Source organism: Nothobranchius furzeri, chromosome 11 (genome assembly GCF_043380555.1).
Source record: "Nothobranchius furzeri strain GRZ-AD chromosome 11, NfurGRZ-RIMD1, whole genome shotgun sequence".
Taxonomy (NCBI): Eukaryota; Metazoa; Chordata; class Actinopteri; order Cyprinodontiformes; family Nothobranchiidae; genus Nothobranchius; species Nothobranchius furzeri.
The window spans coordinates 53,505,425-53,526,285 of NC_091751.1; the positions used below are offsets into that span (position 1 = coordinate 53,505,425).

General features: G+C 43.5%; 1 protein-coding gene and 2 non-coding genes across 13 annotated transcripts; all 3 read right to left on the bottom strand.

Annotated features, from left to right (window-relative positions):
* Window positions 1-645: 645 nt before the first annotated feature.
* Window positions 646-20,318, bottom strand: eif4g1a (eukaryotic translation initiation factor 4 gamma, 1a). 11 transcript variants are annotated; one of them, XM_070541681.1, is made up of 33 exons: window positions 20,088-20,318; window positions 18,329-18,455; window positions 18,156-18,239; window positions 17,970-18,002; window positions 13,359-13,379; window positions 12,914-13,090; window positions 12,407-12,503; window positions 10,977-11,087; window positions 10,202-10,353; window positions 9,881-9,973; window positions 9,372-9,444; window positions 8,430-9,284; window positions 7,475-7,563; window positions 7,164-7,362; window positions 6,803-6,936; window positions 6,609-6,728; window positions 6,136-6,525; window positions 5,800-5,946; window positions 5,485-5,721; window positions 5,225-5,329; window positions 4,789-5,082; window positions 4,555-4,672; window positions 4,379-4,481; window positions 3,761-4,206; window positions 3,549-3,667; window positions 3,298-3,470; window positions 3,081-3,206; window positions 2,642-2,723; window positions 2,456-2,554; window positions 1,602-1,742; window positions 1,389-1,470; window positions 1,159-1,299; window positions 646-1,063 (listed from the first exon to the last, which is right to left on the bottom strand). In XM_070541681.1, the coding sequence occupies exons 2-33, from the start codon at window positions 18,401-18,403 to the stop codon at window positions 882-884; spliced, it is 5,298 nt and encodes a 1,765-aa protein (XP_070397782.1). In that variant the 5' UTR covers window positions 18,404-18,455; window positions 20,088-20,318; the 3' UTR covers window positions 646-881. The 11 variants fall into 11 exon arrangements, with proteins under 11 accessions (XP_070397782.1, XP_070397783.1, XP_070397781.1 ...); XM_070541682.1 differs by having other exon boundaries at window positions 7,164-7,359; window positions 12,407-12,506; XM_070541680.1 differs by having other exon boundaries at window positions 12,407-12,506.
* LOC129165088 (small nucleolar RNA SNORD66) lies at window positions 5,396-5,461 on the bottom strand. Its single transcript, XR_008564519.1, has one exon. It is a non-coding gene; the product is annotated as a small nucleolar RNA SNORD66 (small nucleolar RNA).
* On the bottom strand, window positions 6,027-6,103 carry LOC129165087 (small nucleolar RNA SNORD66). Its single transcript, XR_008564518.1, has one exon. It is a non-coding gene; the product is annotated as a small nucleolar RNA SNORD66 (small nucleolar RNA).
* Window positions 20,319-20,861: the final 543 nt, after the last annotated feature.

A 20,861-nucleotide genomic window follows, 5' to 3' on the forward strand; every position in this document is an offset into this window, starting at 1 on the left:
TCTGAAAAATACAACAGAAAAGTTTATCATCATTATACATTTACAGAAAGGTCCTGAAATGAGTTTCCACATTAAGTAGAAAAGGCTTTCGGATCACTTCTGCTTTTTTTCTCTCTCGCTCTAAATATATTCCATCAAGTCATTTTCTTTTCTTCTTCTGCAGATTTCAAGTTTTAAATGTGATTGGGTTTTTTAGTCAGGTTTAAGTTGATAAGAGGTAAAAATGACGAGCCAGTCAGTGTAGTTGGTTACTGGGGATGGGAGAGGATGGCTTAGAGGAAGCATTAGGACCACCTCCCAGTAGCCAAAGTCAACATCAGTCCCTCTGTAAGCCCATGAGGAGAAAATAAACAGCCTCTGCATTAAAAACTCCCAGTTTAGTTCAGGTTTCTGTGGTAGAAATGCACTTCAGTCATGCTGCACACTCCAGTAAAGGACAGACAGATGATCTGTGTTTGGACACGGCGATACCCACAAGTCACAGAAGTTACATACCACACACCCTGCTGCTTTTTCCTGCAGCTCAGATTAGGCAGGATTCTCTACTAGAACAATGAAAAAAGCAGCCAGTTGGTTTGTGTTACTGTGACATTAAGTCTTAGTGACGTGGGAGATTTCACACCTCATTAATAAGCAGTCCCGCTGAATTGTTTTCAAGTTTATTTTGATGAGGACACTTGCTGTGTAAAGCAGGGAAAGAGAGGGAAGAGAAAAAAATGATTGTTTTCTGAGTTCATCCCTCAAAGTAAAGGAAAAAATAAAAATAAAGATTTATCCTCATTGAGGATTGTATCGAGTCTGCCACTCTGGCTTTATGTGTTGTCCATTACTCTTCTCAGAGTCCCCCGTCTGGACAAAAGGGGACAGCAGGTTTCATCCTTTCACTCCTTGTCGGACTCCTCCTCGGCCTCGCGGAGCCATGTGAAGAAGCCGGTGACGGATTTCAAGGCCACACCTTTCCCCTTTTGCTCAGCGGCATCTTTGCTGGACTCCCACTTGTAGAAAGTATCCTCTTTAATTACATCTTCATCGTACAGGGCGTCAAAGAACACCCGTAGCAGGTCTGCAGAAACAAAACTCAAAGGTCAGATTTGACTCCTCCCACCAGCAGAGTGAAAAAGAACATGGGAGCTGCTTCCGATCTGAGCAGGAACTCACTTGCAGGCTGCTCCATGTGCACCATAAGAGCCTGGAGGGCGTAGAGAGCCTGCAGCTCCTTCTCCTCATCACACAGGTATCTCTGCAGCAAGCTGGCCCTCTGGCTGAGCTGTGGTCCGTCCACCTTGTATGGGGTGTCACCTAAGACAAGATGTTGAGAAGAAGACATTGGAACTCAGGAAATAAAGAAAAAGAAAAACATTTCTACATGCAGTGTTGGTCACACTTACATATGACTACCGACTGGCACACTGAGGTCATCAGAGCTCGTACAAACTGGTTGGTAGATGTTTGCTGCTCATCCAAATTAGCCTTGGGGAAAAAACAAAACAAAAAACTTCTAAAACGAAAACTTCCACAGGAACAGCTTAATTTTGGATTTTTGACATGACTACCAAACAACAGTATATTCCTCTCCCAGCACAAACTCTAAATGAACAAACCTCGATCCAGTCTCTGATTTGCTGGTTGCCGACTTTGTCCTCAAAGAGTCTGCCCAGCTGTTTGCTGAGTTCCTCTCCGCTCAGGACCTTCTTCTTGCCAACATCTTTTGGTTCAGTGTCTTCTGTGGTGAACTCTACTTTCTGAAACACACAGTTTTCCATTAGAATTGTATAACTTGCGTAAATGTTAAAGTTAAAGTGATATTGGGCAGCTAAGGCTTGCTTTTAGCACCCCCTCGTGTCAGTGAGTAAAATCAAAAGTGAAACTTATCTCCTCGCTGTGCGTTCACCTTGTTAACACCTTAATCTAACAGCTGAACTGTCTCCTCAGCCTGCATTAGTGTCTACAGGAGCTGTTCATCACTAAATCATACAAATCAGCTGTGTTCATATCTAAAACATGCTGGAAGCAGAATGCAGAGCTGGCATGTCAGCTCCACTTTTACCAAGTCCAACACTGACTGGACTTTGAAGTTGCAAGTGCGGTATTCTGGCCACAGAAGGTGGTAGGGGTCTGAGTAACATTTCATTAACCCTGTAACGGGTCAATTTAGTGCATACCTGCTTAAGAAAATGATTAAAAAATATGAAAGTGGTATGCCTTTAAAGCCCTTTTCTATCATTTTTACCCACATCACAACTCGTTAAATACATACTCATTTTTATTTCTTCACATAAAAACTTGTCAATATTACATTTTAAAAAAGGTCATTTGTTCTCAGAGCTTGTTGAGTTCCTTTTAATGTGAAGTACCAGCTTTTAGTTGCTCTATTCTCATGTGATGTTGTTTCATAATGTTAAAAAAGACAGACTTGTGCTTAAAAAAAACTGTTTGGGAATCAGATCCCACATACCTGGTCAGTAACAAACTTGTTGACGTCTTCATCTTTAGGTAAAAAATCATTCCAGTTTAACTCTGCTTCTCTCCACAAAGTTCCAACCTTCTTGTGAGTCTGATGGGAGGAATAGCACATTTAAAATGTGTAAAAATGCAACAGAACATCCAACAGAGCCTTAGATTTCTAGATTCATGTTCGCACCATTCCTTTGCAGAGCAACTTGAGGATCTGTGCCAGCAGCACGCCAGCCTTCCCCAGAGGCACGAGAGGCTTGGAGATCTCCCTGAAGAGAGGACAAAAAGACCACTGTGTTAAACCATCTGCCATCTTTAAAACTTTCTAATATTTAGTTGTTTAATATCACCGCTGTTAAAAGAATAAGTAGATGTCATGTTTAATATTAATTTTGATGTTCAAGCCTCTCAAGTGTTTCTGTTGAAAATCAGTGACCTAGTTTACAATCTTTTATTCCAAAGGGGAAATTGTGCACCACTAAATCATCTGTAGTAAGAGTTAATTTAGCCTAAAAGATTTTATATCAGCCTAATTTTTCAGAAGTTTAACAACAAAAAAAATCCATTCATGTGGAATGAGTTACCACAAAAATCTGTTATTACTTCCTTTTTGTAGTGGCACCCACCTGAAGAGCTGTCCCATGGGGATGCCTCCTTCATGGAGCATGGGGGTGATGATTTCAGCCAGGTAGAGCCAGATGTGAGGTATATCTATGGCCATGTCCTCCGCTACCTCCAGGATCTCGTTTAGCCTGCAGATGGATACATCAGGAGCTCAACTTTAGACTATAGACAATAAGACTGCTGATGTGCGGAGGAAGATCATGGGATGGTTTTTCTGACCCTTTGTAGTACTCCTTTATGGGCAACGTTTCTGCCTTCACAAGCTGGTGCAGCAAAAGGCCCATGTGCTCCCGAGCGATAGTGCTGCGTTCAAGTGTCGACTCGACACCGGTGCGCACAAATATATAAAGTAGCGAGGCACTGTTGAGCTCAGCCACACACTGCAGCGCCTCCTACAGGTACATGATGGAGATGGAAGATGTTAGCACAAACACCCACGGGGGAAACGTAGCAAACTCAACAGTTTGTACCTTCACGTCGTTGATGTGGAGGAATTCTTCAATGATGGCGTTTGACTTCTTCTCCACTTCTTCATCAGTCAAGGTTGCTTTAGGAAGAGAGGGAGGAGTGGGAGCACCTTCACGCTTCACTGAAGAGGAACAAGGTCAAAACGGGATTAGATCTGACGTTTTTTTTATTCTTACATCCATTTCAAACTTCCTTCATTTTTTAGGCTTCATACCTGGGAGGTCTTTGCTTGGACCAATGTCCCGACTACTTTGGTCCCTGCTTCCTCGGTCCCTGCTCCCTTGTTCTTTATTTCCTCTGTCCCTGCTTCCTCTGTCTATGCTTCCCCTGTCTCTGCTTCCTCTGTCTATGCTTCCCCTGTCTCTACTTCCTCTGTCTCTGCTTCCTCTGTCTATGCTTCCCCTGTCCCTGCTCCCCCTGTCCCTGCTCCCCCTGTCCCTGCTCCCCCTGTCCCGACTGTCGGTCATGCTGGCGACGCGGCGCACAGGTTCAGTTGAGATTCGACCATCTCCGCCCCGTCCTCCACGCTCCTGCGACTCTCTGCTGAAGCTTCTCTTGGTGATTTGGCTCCCGTCTCGTCCCTCGCTGTGAGCAAATCTGTCAAAGCGATCGTGGTCACTCCTGTCTCGGTCACTGCCGTGTTCGCGATTGGAGCTCAACCTGAGAGTTTAAAGTGAGACAGTTTCAGAAACTACATGCTGAATCAATTGCCAAAAGGGACAAAATAACCTCTTTATCCTTTCAATTAACATGAATAAAAGCTCCAAAGGGACATTCACAGTAACAGGGAGGCTTAAAAAAGGAAAGCAGCACTGAAGTTGCTTCTTCAAACCTCTGGGGAACTCTGCGATCGGTGTCTGCTGACGACGACATGGAACCAGACTGCTGCAGGGCTGAGAAGCGGTTAAGAGTGCTGGTGGCTGAACGCCCAGAGTCTAAAATAGGAAGAAAATTATTAATTACGTCCAAATTCACTAAAGTATTCAAAAACAACGAAAGGCGTCATACCCTGCTCTCCACTTGCTGGCTTTGCTCCACTTCCTCCACTGCTGCCTTTTCCCCAGCTCCCCCACATGTCTTTTCCACCAGGAAACAGCAGCTGATTACTGAAGTCAAGGGCGCCGGGCTACAGAAAAATAAAAAAGCTAAAATGACCAACTTTGCACTAAAACCACGACTTTCAAACATGTACATTTCAAAATTATCTGAATAAAAACAAAAGAGAAAGTCTGGAGGGTTCACCTTCATGATCTTGCTAAAGCGGGTGGTGTCGATAGGTCGGTTCTTTGAGATGGGCACCGTGTTCCAGCCCTCATCCTGAGGCTGGCTAAGCCGGCTGCCTCCTGGTGTGTGAGGACCTCGGCCACCCATGTTCCCTCCCATCCTGCTTCCTCCTCCACTTCCTCCACCATCTTTCTTGGACTGGAGCTGTTGCTGGACTTTGATCTGCTCCCTGTGCTCTTCCATCTCTGCATCTTTGTGGATCTGATCGATAGTTTTAGGACCCTGGTCGGCTCTACGAGGCACCCAGTTACTCTGAGGGTCAGGAATGAGAAACGAGGATTAAAAACACCCCCAAACTGGAAATTTATAATAAAACACAAATTGCATGTGTACAAATGACTTTAAATCAATAAAACTCAGATCTGACACGAGTACTGCAAGAATGAATATTTACCCTTCTAAGGTCCAGCACATCTTGCAGCATGAAGCGAATCCTAGATGAGGTTTTTCTTTCTTTAATGATCTTATCTATCTGGTTGAAATACTGATCCATACGAGGCTGCAAAAAGAAAATCAGCGATAAAATATAAAAACATCAGGCAAGAATCCTTTCATGGATGCCACCAACTCTTAATGATCTAATTATCAGTGGTCCAGACATGTGGCACAAAGACAAAAGTCCTCACTAGCTAAACTGGGTAGTCGTTTGCTTACTTTTGCCTTCTCAAAGTCCAGATCTTTACCGATGGTGGACAGAAGTCTGCAGAGACACTCCAGAGACTCTTCATCATGATTCTTCAGCAGTTTCACCACACAGTCATGCATGATGGCCTCCGTCAGCATTTTCAGTTTGAAGAGTTCGCCGATGAATTTTATGTTGCCCAGTGAGCGCCTTCGGGCTTTGTCTCGGGCTTCTTCAAGCTCCACCCTCAAGCGTTCACGCTCTTCGTCCTGATGGGAGGATCCAGGTGGGTGTTAGCGTTTACTGTCGGGAACACCAAGCAGGTTGAGTCTGAACATTTGACTTACACCCTTGGCGGCCTCCAACTCTTTCTGCTTCTTCTCAAAAAACTCATCATCATCCTGGTCCTTTTCAAACTCCTTCTGACAGCGATTGAGCAGCAGTTTGCGGAAGGTCACGGCATTTCCGGACTTGTCTATGGCGGGGATTTTTAACTGGAAGAGGACAAAGTGAGATGTAGGGGAATAATTTAAGAGTTTAACCATTTTAATCGTTCTGTGTGGAAGAAACTTTGCTCTTTCAGTTCCTCAAACCCATCACGAGTGTTCAGTGGCCCAGACACGTGGCACAAAACTAGAGTCATCATTAGAGCAGAAACCACGTTTTAAAGTGACAAGACTTACGTTTATAAGGCAGCGGCACATGTTGGCATAGGCCACACAGAAGTTGGGCTCTGAAATGGCCTTCTCAAAAATGAGGTCAATGACTCCTTTAAGCCTCTCCTCTGTGTCTATCTTCAATTCTGTGACTTGTTTCATCAGCTCCTGGAATTTCTGCGGGGTCAGCTTGTTCAGGATGCTTCGCATGATCTTAAACAGCTCTTGAGTCTTGGCCTGGTCGGCGTCGTCCTCTTCGGCCTCTTCTCCAGGACGACCGTGGGCGGACTTCTTGGTAGAAGGCTTCCAGGGGTTCACAGACTTGTTGAGGGACACCTCGCTGTTGTGAGACATGCTGTTGATGTCGATTTTCTTTGGCTCTTTTCGCTGGTTTTGCTGGGAGCGGCGGATCACAGGCTTAAAGAGACAGGAAACAGAAAACTTTGTGGAAACCTGGACACCATAATAATGATCATTATGAAGGGAATTAATTAACTCACCATGCATCGAGTTCCTATGGCTGATCCTCTTCCACCTTTGTCCAAATACGGGGGAGTAAAATCTGGACCAGTACTCATCGGTCGAACAGGGTCAGCAGGTCGGAGGGGGGTCTTGTTTACCTGAATTTAAGTTGAAAATTTTAAGTTTAAAACAATTCAAGTTATTCAACAACAATGAATAAATTGCCACCTACCTTGGTCAAGACCACGTCGCTGATGAGGGGCAGGCCCTCTGGTTTGTGCATGCTAGCACTGATGAACTGGAAGCCCAGGAGGAACTCTCTGTCGTATCGCTTCTTTGCTTCTGGGTTTATCGGCTTCCATTGTTCTGTGTAACGTCAAAAATGTATCAGGATCTATTTGACTGTAAACTTGTAGAGGGCTACACCTAGGACTAGGTACCAAGCTCTGTAGTTATAGACTGAATCCATACAGTTATCGGAGTAAGCTGCTGCCTACAGGACAACTTACCCTTGAGCTTACGTTCAAAGTGGTCCAGGGTTTTGTAGCACAGCTTTAAAACCCTGGAGCTATTTTAAATCCTCTCTAACTTACCTTCTTTGTACTGGTATTTCTGCTCAGTTGGCTCAAGGGTGACATTAGTTTTCTCTGTCTCTGCATTCTGCTTGTCCTCCTTTTCCTCCCAGGTCTCATCAACTGCTTCAACAGGAGGTGCAGCTGGAGCTGGATCTGGATCGGGAGCGCTGGCCTGAATGGTTGCAGGTTCAGGGACAGACTTGGTTTCCTGCTCCTGCTAAAAGGATTAAAAGATTCAAATGTTCCTTTATAAATACCAAATAGCTGGTGAATGAGCTGCTCTGGAACTGTGTCCTTGTGTTACCTAAAACATCAGAAATGAGACGCACCTCTTTAAAGGCATCCAGCATATCTCCAATGGCTTCCTTCTTGTTGAGCTCTTTTATCTGTCTCTTTTTTTTGGGGACGGACGTAGCAGCTGCAAACAGAAATGGCCGACATCAGCATCAACAGGAAAACAAATACTCAAAATTGCTTTTCTGAGAAAGAAAAACACATTTAAACATTTTACATCCCACAGGAAGGTTCCTTAACTCATTCAATGCCATTGACGACTAAAGTCGTTATTTGCATTTTTTTACTGTTTGAGCATCAGAACGAGCCCCCGCGCTGAGAGAACAAACATCTCAGCCCTGAAGCCGATCTTCATCCGCATACGTCACATGATCAGGAAGCAGACCATCCATGTATTAGGAAATCGTTTTGGGCCGTTCCTGTAAAAAAAGTGAGGCGCGAACCGGAAAAGCGTCTGCCGATCACAATTCAACAACGAATTATGAAAGAACGGATAACGCTCGAAACACACGGATTCTTCCTGATGTAAGAGGTGAGTCTCCTCTTTGTTTTGGTTGTTTTGGCATCGACATCATCCTAGCGCGCAACGTTCTGTGACTCTTAAAAAAAACAGTAAAAACGGTGAGATACGCTGGCAGCGAAGGCCATTAGCGATCAGGAAACGGCTGGCAGTGAATGAGTTAAAGAGGGGAGCACAATGAAGAGGCCCGTTGTCTCGTTCTCATTCTTACTTCTGCTGTGTGATCAGAAGGCCGGTCAAAAATATTAAAGCGCTCTCCTCCATCAGAAACACGAGTCACACACACTGAACATGATTATGTTCCTCTCTGCATTAACATGATGCAGCATGTTGCTGCCACTAGGGGGCAGTCTCAGAGACATGAAGACTAAACTGCTGCTCAGAAAAATATTTCACAATTTTTTTTGTGTTTCACATGCTTTCCTTCTTATGAATGAGTTTTGTGTTGTCCTTTATAAATTAAACACTACCTTGCATAGTAGGTTCCTCTGGGCGGCTGATAGTGGCTTGAGGGGCATCTTCTTTCTTCTTCTGCAGACACTCTTCCTTTTTCACCTCCTCCACCTGTGCTGGTGGTGGTGTTTTTGCCACAGGTGTGGATTCCTGAGATTGAGATGTGTTGGGCTTGTCGTGGGGTGTAGTGTTAGAAACGGGTACATCCTCAGACAGTTCTTCAGTCTCCTGGGGAAGGCCGTTGAGGAGGGGAGGCTCTACAGTTTCACCTACCTCGGGTTCTGGGTCTGGTTCAGAGCACTGCTCAACATCCTGGGTCTGTGGCGTTGCAGGTTCCAGTACAGGCGGGAGAGGCTGAGTGGCTTCACTTGCTACTTTTACAGCCGTTTCCTCTTTTGCCATCTCAAGAGGGGCGATTGATGCTGAAACCTCAACTCCAGGCTCTACCTTGGCATTCGGCGTCTGCTCCTCCATTTCCAGTTCCTCAACATCTATTTTCTCCTCTTCCTTTTCAAGGGCCTTTTCAGAAGCAGCAGTCTGTGGCTCCTCCGTTTTCACAGGTACCTCTTCAGCTGCTACAAATGCCGGGGGTCCGACAGGAGCATCGACTGTGTCGCCAGCATCAGAACCGACTTTGTTTGTGACCTCAGCAACGCTAGCGGTAGCTGCTTCTGAAGGGAGGGGAGGTGGAAACTGCTGGTCCTTTATTAGTGGGAGCAGCACCTCTGGAGCAGCTGCAGTGGCCACAGGCTGTGGCACCAACTTCACAGGCGGTGCTACTTGGCAGTCCACTTCCTGTTCAACCTCCACCACAAGCTCTGCGTTAGCTAGAGGAGGAGGAGTTTCAGAGCTGGAAGGGAGGTCCGTATCATCTTTTCAACAGGGAACACACAAAGAAAAACTCATGAATAAAAACTGGGCAGCAGAAGCATTTTCAGAATTAAGGGCATGGTCCTTACCCCCCGTCACGGCAGTGACAGGCTGTGAAACGTCACCGTTGGTTTGGGCGATACTCTCATCTGCTACCGAGGCCTAAGAACAGAGAATGATAGTTAAAAACCAACTCTTCTATAGAGATTCTTCCCATTTTTGGTTGGGATTACGGAAGAACACTATTTTATTAATTGATTGTTGATTGCTATCATTTTTAAACCATTAATAAAACTATTTTAATCCATCTATACAACTATTATAGAATATGTGCAAATTTGAGTAACCTTTGGTTCAACAATATTTGCTCAGGCAAACATCAGACGAAGAAGTTCTGATGACTAGATGTTACGATGCATAAACAAATCCCTGCAACTACAACCGTGGAACAAAATAGCTAAGGAACAAAAAACTTGATGTGAAATCCTGAGAAACTATTAGTATGTAACATCTGTAGCATTCAAAGCTAATAAATTTAGCTCTTCTAATACTAAACGAGAAGATAACACTGCAATGCCTTCCTAAAGCAGCGCCTTACCTGTGGAGGAGTCGGTGTGGTGGAAGCCTTCCCACCCGACAGGATCTCCTGTGTGATATCACGCCCGCCTTGGTTGGGGTCTCGTATTGTTATCTGTCAGATGGAGAAAGTAAAAACTGGTTTCAGTTTACTCCTAACGTACAGGAAAGACAAAGCCAGCACGCATCGGTGCCATTACACGGTGTGAAGCTGCCAACCAGCATTTTAAAGCTATTGTTATTTTCAGATGAAAAGGAAAGTTCCACATTGACCAAACAATACACTTTCGGTCCATCTGTGTTTTACAAGAGGTGTGTTGTTCTTTTGTTGGGAGTGCGCTACCTGTTTGCGTTTCCTCTGTGGCGGGCCTTGTGGCTGGGCCACCGGTTGCTGAGGAGGCGGGGCTTGTTGCTGAGGCTGGGCGGGGTTGAGCATGACTTGTGCAGGCTGGACTGGTGCAGAGTACTGGTGCTGAGCTGGATAGTACGCTCCTGCTGCTCAGGGGAAAAACAAAAACATACAAATACCTCCAGATTAATATTTGACACAAATTAAATCTTCGGGTGATTAAACTTTAATGTGAAAAATAAAACTTCAAAGTGCAACTTTCTGCCTTTGCTTGCACACATACACAAAGCTCACGCCAGACGTTTATGCCGTAAACACGGAGGATGTTTATGCGCATCGTTTTGGGTGTAAATAAGTGCAAATCGAGTCTGTAAATATGTTTGCGTTAAATACATTTTCATTTACTTTGCACAGTATTTGAAATAAACTTATGTGACAATAAATATCTTCAAGTGTGGAGTTTCCTGGGGGTGGTTTGGGTGGATGCGGTCACACTGATGAAGCTGTGGGAGCGCAGCTGTGTCCTCAGAGTCACCAAGGAAACTCGTAAACAACTGATGTTCTTTCCACTGACGGATATAAATAAAATCTTTATTCAAGTGGAGCTTAATTACAATCACAATCCGTTATTTTGTGTATGTGAGCTACACGTTTTAGACATCTACATGTAAAGTGTTACTGTAAGAAAACAGGACACGGTTAGACAGGGAAGCCGTGAAGGTTGTTGCTACTGACGCTAGCTGACCACAAGCACACACACACTACTCACCGGGGTAGCGCTGGGAGGTGAGAGGAGCACCGTGGAGAGAGAGACGGCCGTTCTCTCGCCCGCCTCCTCTCCCCCCACCACCCCGCCTCTCCCTCGCAGCAAGAGAGGGCTCTGAACCAACGCAGCAGGGAAGAGGGAGGGAGGTGAGGGACGGGAGGAAGGAGGAAAGGAGGAGGAGACAGATGCAGAATGAGTTAATGAGAGGATCCAGAGGAAGCAGGGTGTTAAGAAGGTCCCATGAAATGAACTCGAGCTTAATTTCCCTCTCACGCTCTTCCAGGCAAATGCTTCTGTCTATGCAAAGATAATTTAACCTTTAAACAAGTCAGAGAAAAGCCTGATACTTAAATCTTCTGAACCAAGTCGTTTCGGAAAATAAAAGGGGCTCATACTCCTACCACCTATTATCTATGGAAGCAGTGGCATCATGAAGAAAACTGCTGAGACAAATTAAACCAGCAGCCACTGAACAAACGACGTATCTTTGCAAGGGTTGGGCGTCCAGCATTGACTGGAACCGGGACAAACTGTCAGTTCATCCTGGAATTGTTTTAATTTTGAATTTTTGATTCACAGTTTTGATCTCCAGTCCGCTGACCAGAAGAAGAGTCTGCGGCCGATCTCCAGAGAAACAAAAAACAGTGATCTGCAAATTCTGATCAACACCTTTCAGAGCCATCATACCACCTGCCTGTTGCTCCTACTTCTCCATGGCAAAAACCAAATCCGTTAGTCGAATATGTCAACAACGATACTTTCTCGATTTGACGCCCAGCCCTACGACAAAATGAGTCACTTTTTCCCCTCAGTGTAGAGAAAAAAAAAATATATATATATAACAATTTTATTATGATTTTTAGAAAACTAGAATCAGCAGCTGTTTTTGCTGTCTGGTTAAAAAGGGAACTCCATTCTGTAGGTATAACTATGAGGTTCATGCAGTTCAAAAGCACCGAACAACAAAAGGTCAGAGGTGCAAACGGATGGGCGTTTCTAAAGACTGTTCTCACCTAAAAAGTGCACTAGAGTTTATCTGCAGGTCACAAATCACTAGTGTTCAAATAAGGCTGCTAATAAGATAAGATCCTTTCTTTTAGAAAGAAGAAAAGGAAGGAAGAGATAGTCTCAGTGTCGTTTCATGGAACCTAAAAGGCAGCGTTTCAGGTGACTGCTGATAGGAAGAACACAGACCAAAGCAGAATCAAGCCAGACTACGTGCAGCTAGTATTCAGCACTTCCAGCAGTTTTTAGACACAGAAAAGAATCAATCAGTCTTAGACATCCAAGCAAAACCTTGACACATTTAGAGGTGCATTAAGCAGGAACTTGAGGCCGATACTCTGGTATCTGAGAGTTTACCTGTTTAAAATAGTAAACTCAATGTTTGTGGTTGTGCTTGGTTGCTGCTGGTCTCTGGTTAAAACCCTTACCATATCCAGAGAAGTCAGCATGGCTAGTTCCTGGGAAGTAACCAGTACCACTGGTCACAGGATACTGCTGAGTAGGAGCCATGTACGGGGTCCGGTACTGCTGGAGAAAAGAGACAAAAAAAAAAGGATCATGATAAATTATAATTGAGGCTGAACTCCAGCAGTGTTGTGTGAAAGGGAATTAAGACTGGGGCTAAGAAACAAAAGCTAAGGATCTATTCTTCAGCTCTGTGACTTCTGGGTCTGCTCAGTCAACCAGCGAAATCAGGAGGTTAAAGAAGTAACACCTAAATATTAAATAAGAACCCCCTCAGCCTAATAACCCATCCGCACAGCTATCTAGTATCTCGTTGTTAGCCGGTGCTCACCAAATTCAGGTCTGTTGCTGTGAACACATTTTCCCCTAAATTTAAACTGTCGTCTGGTGTGTTAAGATGATGTAGATGGGAGTAGGTTTTTGCGTTGCGGGCTAATGTGTGTGAACAGAAGTTAGTCATGTGAGCTAACCTGTCCAGGTGGGATGAAGTAGCCCTGAGGAGAGCCAGCAAAAGGCAGCTGCTGGGGGACCATCATCATCTGTGAGCTGGGGGGGTAGACATGCGTAGGTCCAACGGGACGAGGGCCACTACTCGCCTGTACCCTTGGAGCACTGGTGGCCATTGTGGGTCGACTTGGATAGTAACTCTGAGGAAAAATAAACAGAACAGAGTATTTAAGAAATGACAGAAGCTGACATGTCATCGTCTACATTTACTGTCTCAGCTACTGTGGTCCGGGTCCAAGTTTGAACATTTTGTAGCTTCTTTTGCTCGTACATGCGTTCAGTCATAGTTGTGTTTAGGGGTTTCTCAACATGAGACCTACGCTGCTCTGAAAGTCGTGTAGCCCTGCCACACTGAGATTATCCCAAAGTAAGGGGGGCTGAGGAGGTGATGAAGAGAAAAGCGGTTACCTGTAAAGCTCTGAATCCACCCTTCAGCCGCACAACACGAGCAGAAAGCAAGAGAGGGAGTGAGATTAAGGTGAAAATGAGGACTAGAGACAATGAGGAAGGTTGAGATTACAAAGTGTAAGAGAGGGAGGATTGTGAAAGACAAGAGTGTCTTGCAGCCATGAACGGTTAGTTTAAACAACCATAAATGCACATGCAGCTCTGTACAGAATCCAGTTAAAGCTGCTTTCCGGAGTTTTCCCCTTTCAGAAATGTACGATTTTTCAGAAATCCGTAAAAGTGATTATCTTATCATGTATTGTGATGTAATGTAAGCCATACAGTACATCTTTTTATTTATTTTTTGCTAAGCACGCCCCCTGCCCCGCAGAGCTCCATTCAATAGGAAACTGAGCGCCGACTAGAACTAACCAATAGCATTAGACTACCGCTCATTTGCTTCAAATTTAAGGAATACCTCGGTTGATGCAGAGTTGATGAACTTTTCACGGACAAGCAAGTCTCTAAAATATAAATATATGAAAACACAACATGACATGAAAATAATACTCGTAAAACAGCGTGTTTTAGCACCGTTTGTCCGCTAAGAAGCACATTTATGAACAGAAACGTGAAGTCGCGATCTTAAACAAACAGAGAAATAGACTTTTTGTGTGATATGCTTGTCAGCCACTAGATGGTGCCATCAGATAAGAGAAATACTCCAGAAAGAAGCTTTAAAACAGGATACCCTCTGGTCCATCAGATTAATCTTTTCATGGAATAAAAACTGTTGCACATAGAAACTTTAGTTTGCACTTAGCTTCTTTTTGTGATTCGAACAAGAGAACCTTTTTCAGGAACCCGTTTTTAAGGAGGGTCTTTTCCCCTTCTACTTCCTTGTTTGTGACTGCAGGAACCAGGGGCCTCATTTATCACTCATCTGTGCGTAGGAACAATTCTACCCATTGTGTGACATTTATCAATTTGTACTTGTGCGTAGAAACGTTCCTAAATGTAAGAACATCTCTGACCGTGCGTACGCAGAGCATCTAGTGGCGGAACGGGGAAGCACAATACCGAATGTCTCAGTCATCCAAATGTGTTTGTCATCCACAAATTATATTTACCCAGTATGTAGTTATGTTGGTGGAAAAACGGCCTTTTGACATAATTGGTGCTAAAACCAATAAAAGACATCTGGCATTATATCATGGCTGTTCTGTGTTATTGGAGGATTTACCGGAACTTGCTCTCTGGAGGGAAAGCGTTCTCCGTGAGTGCACTGATCTCAAAAGGAAGTACTTCTGCTGGGTTGTGATTTGGGGCTCTTTGTAGAGCAACAGATAAACCGCACAAATCCGATTCCAGTTCATATTTTGTTTTACAACTACGAGAACACCCCAGAACCTCCTCTGCTCCTCGATCATACATGCAACCAGAGTGAATGACAGCTAAGAAGAGGCAGCGCTCTCAGACAGCATTTCCAAATAAAACTAACTCCACACAGAACAACTTCTCAACAACCTGTTTCTCCACCATTTATTATATTCATTTATTATTTTCATTTCTGACAGGAACCTTTTCTCTGTCCCGACCGCATTTATAACATCTGCAACTTGTTTGATTCTTTTGCGCTTCAGCAGCCAGTGTTTCGTTCTTGCAGTCAATGAAGTATTTCTTATTTTTTTCTGGAAAAAAACAAGGAACCTCCTCACGTGCTGAGGACGTAGTGTGACCAAATTTAGTTAATTGAGGGCTTCTCTCTATGTAAATGATGGTGAACAGACACGAGCACCTGGGTATGCACAGTTGGGATTCATCATCAGACGATTGCGGAGTAACATGTGTAGTAGAGGTCACAGCACGTTTCACAAATCAGTCTTTTGACTGTTCATACACAGATTATTAATTTTGGTCTTAGGAGGGAATATTAGCCTGGCAAGCCAGACTAAATTAATGTATTATTTAGTCTGGCGATGCTCCATTGATGGCTCTCGGTTGTGGGGCGGGTTCTACCGTTGTCTTTCAAATGATCTCTGCATGCTACTGGACAATGAATGTGACAAACAGTGCATTTACATGCAGCCAGTAACCCTTTTAAAACCCGAATATTCACAATAACCCGGTTCCGCAGGTCCATGTAAACACCGCCAAAAACCCGGATATGCCCATAACCGGGTTTTTAAAAACCCGGTTACTACACCTGGGGTAACCCTTTCCTAACCCGAATGTTTGGTCGTGTAAACGCATATCGAGATATCCCCATCAAAGCGTGTGTTCTGCGCATGCTCTGTTCGCAAGGAATCTTGGTCTTTTGAGTAGCGAGACGTCTTGTATGCGCCAGAACACCGGAAGTAAACAACAAGTTGGGAGCAAAATGGCGGGTCACGGCACAGCACCGCACTTTTGGAGTGATGAGGAAACTAAAGCACAAACAAACACGGTCGCTATCTCTTCCGAACTGGGAAACATGTTGTCGTTTTCACGGATACCGGAACGAGAAGAACCGGAAATGACGCATATTGCGTCTGGACGTAGTCCACACGTCCTGACGCTACCCCAACGTCCGCATTTAAATCGGGTTATGCAAGTTAGGGGCAACTCTTTCTATTTATGCTTGTAAAACGGGTTATTCTGATCAACTCAGAAACCCGAATACCGACCTTAACCCGATCATAACCCGGATATTGGCTGCATGTAAATGTAGTCATACTCTTGTTTCACTCTGTTGCATCATCCCACCCACCAGGCATATAGAGTGCCCTGATTGGCCCACAAAGCGGATAAAGCTCTGTGATTTGTTCACTAAGCAGATAGAGCACTATGACTGGCCCGCCATTATGGACCAATCACAGCTCTTTATGTGTTTGAAACCCCTCTAGAGAGTTGTGATTGGCTAGCCAGAGTCCTGGTAGGAGCTGCGGAGGTTCCAATGGAGCATGCCTAGACCAAACTTTGCAAAGCAAGAATTTGGTCTAGTTTACTAGGCTAAGGGAATATAGGACCGTTTCTATGAATGTTTGATAAGTGAGGCCCCAGGAATCCTGAAGAAAAACTATCAGCCAGGAAAACATCCCAAAAGGGATAGTAGTCGATTATACATGGCATTTATTAGCCATTTAGCTTCAGTCACCTCTAAGTGTGGTTTCACTACCATTTATAAATACGCCCAACTTCAGCTCAGACTGAAGGAATAAATGTGTTCAAGCAACTTTCAAACTCATCAGATGGGAAAATACAACACACACACACACACACACACACACACACACACACACACACACACACACACACACACACACACACACACACACACACACACAGAGCTGCAGCAAATCCAGAGAAATACAAGCTGAATGAGTTTTGAGCGCTTTGATAAAACTAACACAAATGCAGATTCAGAGTATAAATTTGTCATGTTAATAGATGAAATTAGTTGAGATGCGTTTCCTGTTTAGCCACCAATGATGCAAGGTAAAGTAGATATTTATCAGGATGCCAAAGCTGTGATCAATCTCTCTACTTTGCAGTAGTCATGTTTCAAGCAACAAAGAATGTCACCCTGGCACCCTTCCAACAAGATCAACATAGTTTGAGCTCAGGTAACTATAATCCTGATTTTGATTTTCTTAAAGGTGTAGTTCACTCGTTTCATCAACACATTTGCAGTGGTCTCTAGTAGGAATAAGTGCCTTGAAAGTCGTTCTCTGGGCGAAAAAAAAAAAACAAACACTGGTGCACCATTTCCAGGAACTAGAAGTGAACCACATCACCGCTGAGCTTCAGCTTCAGAGTCTTATTTCCTGATATTTGGACATCTCGCCCCAGATTGGATAACAGCAAATTGACTCTACCACTGACTTACAACACTGATATTTTATCTCCAAGCCTGGAGGAGCTTTTGCTGTGCGGTGTCGCTGCCAACGCTAACAACAGTTTCCCCTAAGAACTTTTTCAGATGGACTGTTCCTCGACTTGTTTTTTCAGTGAACCATAACTTTAAGTTTTAGTCCTAAAATACTATATTAAAATAATGGAGGGGGTATCAATACTGACTAATTATAGAAAACACCATTTGAAAAAAATGAAGGCACAAAAAGTTGAGTAAGTGGCGTCGTAGCTCTGCTTTTTCAGTCCGAGCCCTTTTAATTTAAAACACTGCAATTTTATGAGTCAGCAAGAAATCCCACTTCATCTGACACGAGTCAAAATCACATTTAACTTTCAGTGCGACTTGGAAACTACAGCTGAGGCAGGAAAGAGAAATAGGAGTGTTCCAAAATAAAAGTTTACTCTAACAAACCCATAGTCATTAATTTTTAAAAACATCTGGACAGATTAGAGGTTGACAAAAATGCATGTTCTTTTTGATTTTAGAAATAGCGCTGGCTTTGTGATGTCTAAACAGATTAGGGGGGGAAAGGTTACATGCAGGATTAAAAAAAACAGCTGCATCAAAACTTGTTCCAGATAAGATTATAAAGAAAAGAAAATGCATGTTGAGAACGAAGTGCTCACCTGAAAGAGCCAATAAAATGTGAAAAACTACCAAGGATTTGTCTGATTTCCCAATTTGTGGTTACGAAAACATGCATTATGGAGATAAAGGAATTGTATAGAAGTTAGTACCTGTTGGTGTAAAGTACGGGGCCCTGTAGCAAACTAGGAGGACAGCAGAAGAGAGTAAAGAAGTCAAGACTGATATTTAATAGGCATTTACACACACAAAACACACAAAGCCAAAGTAGAGTTTTCATAAAGAGACTGGAATGTTAAAGCCCTCAGCAGAGATAAAGAATACATTGACAAAAGTACCTGTCTTGGCTGCTGTGCAGAATTCATTTGTGGAGGTGAAGGGGCGGCAAAAACAAGAGATGGTTGCCCAGGGCCGTATGCAGCCTTTAAGGAAAATATAGAAAAACTCATCAAATATCAAAAGTTACTAATATGATGGAAATGTGCACATAGGCCTGGTAATTGGATCTTACCTGTGTCAATCCAGGGGAAGGAGAGGGGTTTGGGACTGACGTAGGTCCCGTTAAGGGTTGTGGTGGTTTGTTCATTTCACGTTCTTTTATGGGTCTGCATCAGGGTGGCTGTGTGTTGCCAGCCTTTCTGATGAGAGAAAATCCCAAAAAATATAATTAACTTTTACATGCGAGAAAAGCTATGCTTTAAAACCTTAGTAATCTAAAAAGGTATTTCCAATATTCTCCAAATGTGTCCATAGTGTACAGAAACGTGTAGCACAAGCTTAATGGGTGTGGTCTGTAGTTTTGGCAAAGATAACGCCACCACTACCACCACCCACACATGCATGTTACACACATAACACCTTAAGTCTTACACACAGGCATTCTTAGTTTTATTTAATCATGCTGTAATAGATTAGTACTCTGACCATCCCATCAAACCTGAATAATTAAATAAAAACACAAAACACTTAGCAAGGGTAAGCTTAAATCCAACAGCAAACTGATGGAGGTCACTAACGGTTTAATAGATCTCTTTCCAAATGAATGGGATTTTTTCATGTTTTCTTTAAGTTCAAGAAAATGGATACCTCGGGTCAAAGGTCATCTGCTGTGTTGTGCTAGCTTTAGCAAACAGGTTATTCAAATAAGGCAATATTCGTGCCAAACTGTGAGCAGCAGCTCAATAGTCAGAGTGGATTATTCGACTAACTGTGGTTTCGAGGCGTTTTTAAATTAAATAATATCATAAAAATAAATAAAACTTACGAATACCACTAGCATACGTGACATGAAACATCCACCTGCTGACACGGGACCTAGTAGCCGTTAGCTAATGCCATGCTTCGGGGATTTGATACAAAATTGTAACATTTGGTTCAGACTATGGTCGTATATAACAGTCTTGTAGACGGTTATTAAGAAATACATCACCTCGACGTAAATATAGATACGTTAGAGGCGAGATGTTCGAAAAAATAAAATGTTCAGGCCTGCTAGCATAGCAGCTATATGAATGCTAGCCCAGCTAACGTTACGTGTCCCGCTACAACGGGCATGTTGTGTACTTACGCTACGTGGCTTAGTCCAGAATTAACCATACCGTACCTTTTGTTCACTTTAATAGCCCGTGTGCGATAGATCAAGCATTCATACCAACATGAATAACACTTAAAAACCTGCGCTGGCTAAAATGTTGTCACATTGGAGATACGTTGAGTAACTTTAAAGCTTTTAAGGTGGGCGCTAGCTAGCGGGTTAGTATACTAACCTATAGGTATATCCATCCACAGGCCCAATATACTTCAGATTAAAATAAAACCATTAACCTTACATGTATTTATGCCTCGAGTGGTTAAATATGCTATTTAGATTATTAAATGCCAACTATATGGTCACTATCAAAACGCTGCATTTGCATTAAAACCGCTTTTACTCCACGAAGACAGTGACCGGTCGGGGTGCCTTTTTCGGTACAACACCGGTGCAGATTAGCTAACAGCTGTCATTTCTGCTAACGTCAGGATAACTTCGGCCAAGCACGACTATAAGAGCCGTACGTTTAAGCAGCCAAAGAACAATATCCAAACTAATATTTAAAAAACACACTTTATACATGTGCTCGGTTGTTTTATACGGAACAATTAGCGTACATTGCATCTTGAGTCTAAAGTGACAGGAGGCAGGGCCTGCTCTGCCTGACTTCATGCCTTCGATAGAAATACAGCCCTGCATGTAGCACATAAAGCTAACTTCACCTCCGTTAAATTCTTACCAGGTACCAACAGTGACAGTGCCGTAATTTAGGAAGTCGGGGGATCAATCTTCTGTTATTATTTGCAGTTTTCTTGTTCTTCACTTCCACAGACGAGTGATGCCCTTCTTAGTTAGCTGACCGGCAGATGGGGGGCTGCTACTACTGTCACTCCGTTTTAAATCCCTGGACGTCCAAAAGTGACAGTGTCCGAAAATCTGGTAATATAAACTTTCTGGAGTCCTAATGACATCTCCGATGACCCCCGAATGAGCCTCTGGACCACAGGTCCATGATCAAGGCGTCGATGGCGACGGATTGCCGGCAAACTGAGATCACAAGTCTCGTATGAGGAGGCTCAGAAGGAGGCCATAATACGATGTTGGCTGCTGTGTGGAGCCGGTGCGCCTCCAAGCCGCATGGGTGACTTCAGGGGAAATTACAAAGTGATGCTTGTGCCTTAGTCACGTGATACAGGAGTTGTTTGACGTGGATTTCTACATGATCATAACAAAACTTGCACAAATTAGTCATGCTTTAGGCTGATATGGGCATGAAAATGGAAACTTGAGTCTTTAATTACAGTAATATAAAGTACAGTACAGTAGTATAAAAATCACACAGCTTTGAAACGTGAATGTTTTTAATCACTATTTGCATTGCTCAAAAATGTGTTCCTTGATGTGTTAAATGTGTTCCTTGACGTGCCTTCTGTCAACCTCATGTTGTATTTTTAATTTCTAATTATTTGAGACTGGCAAAATGCCTTGGTGATGTAAAAGGAATGTTTAGAAG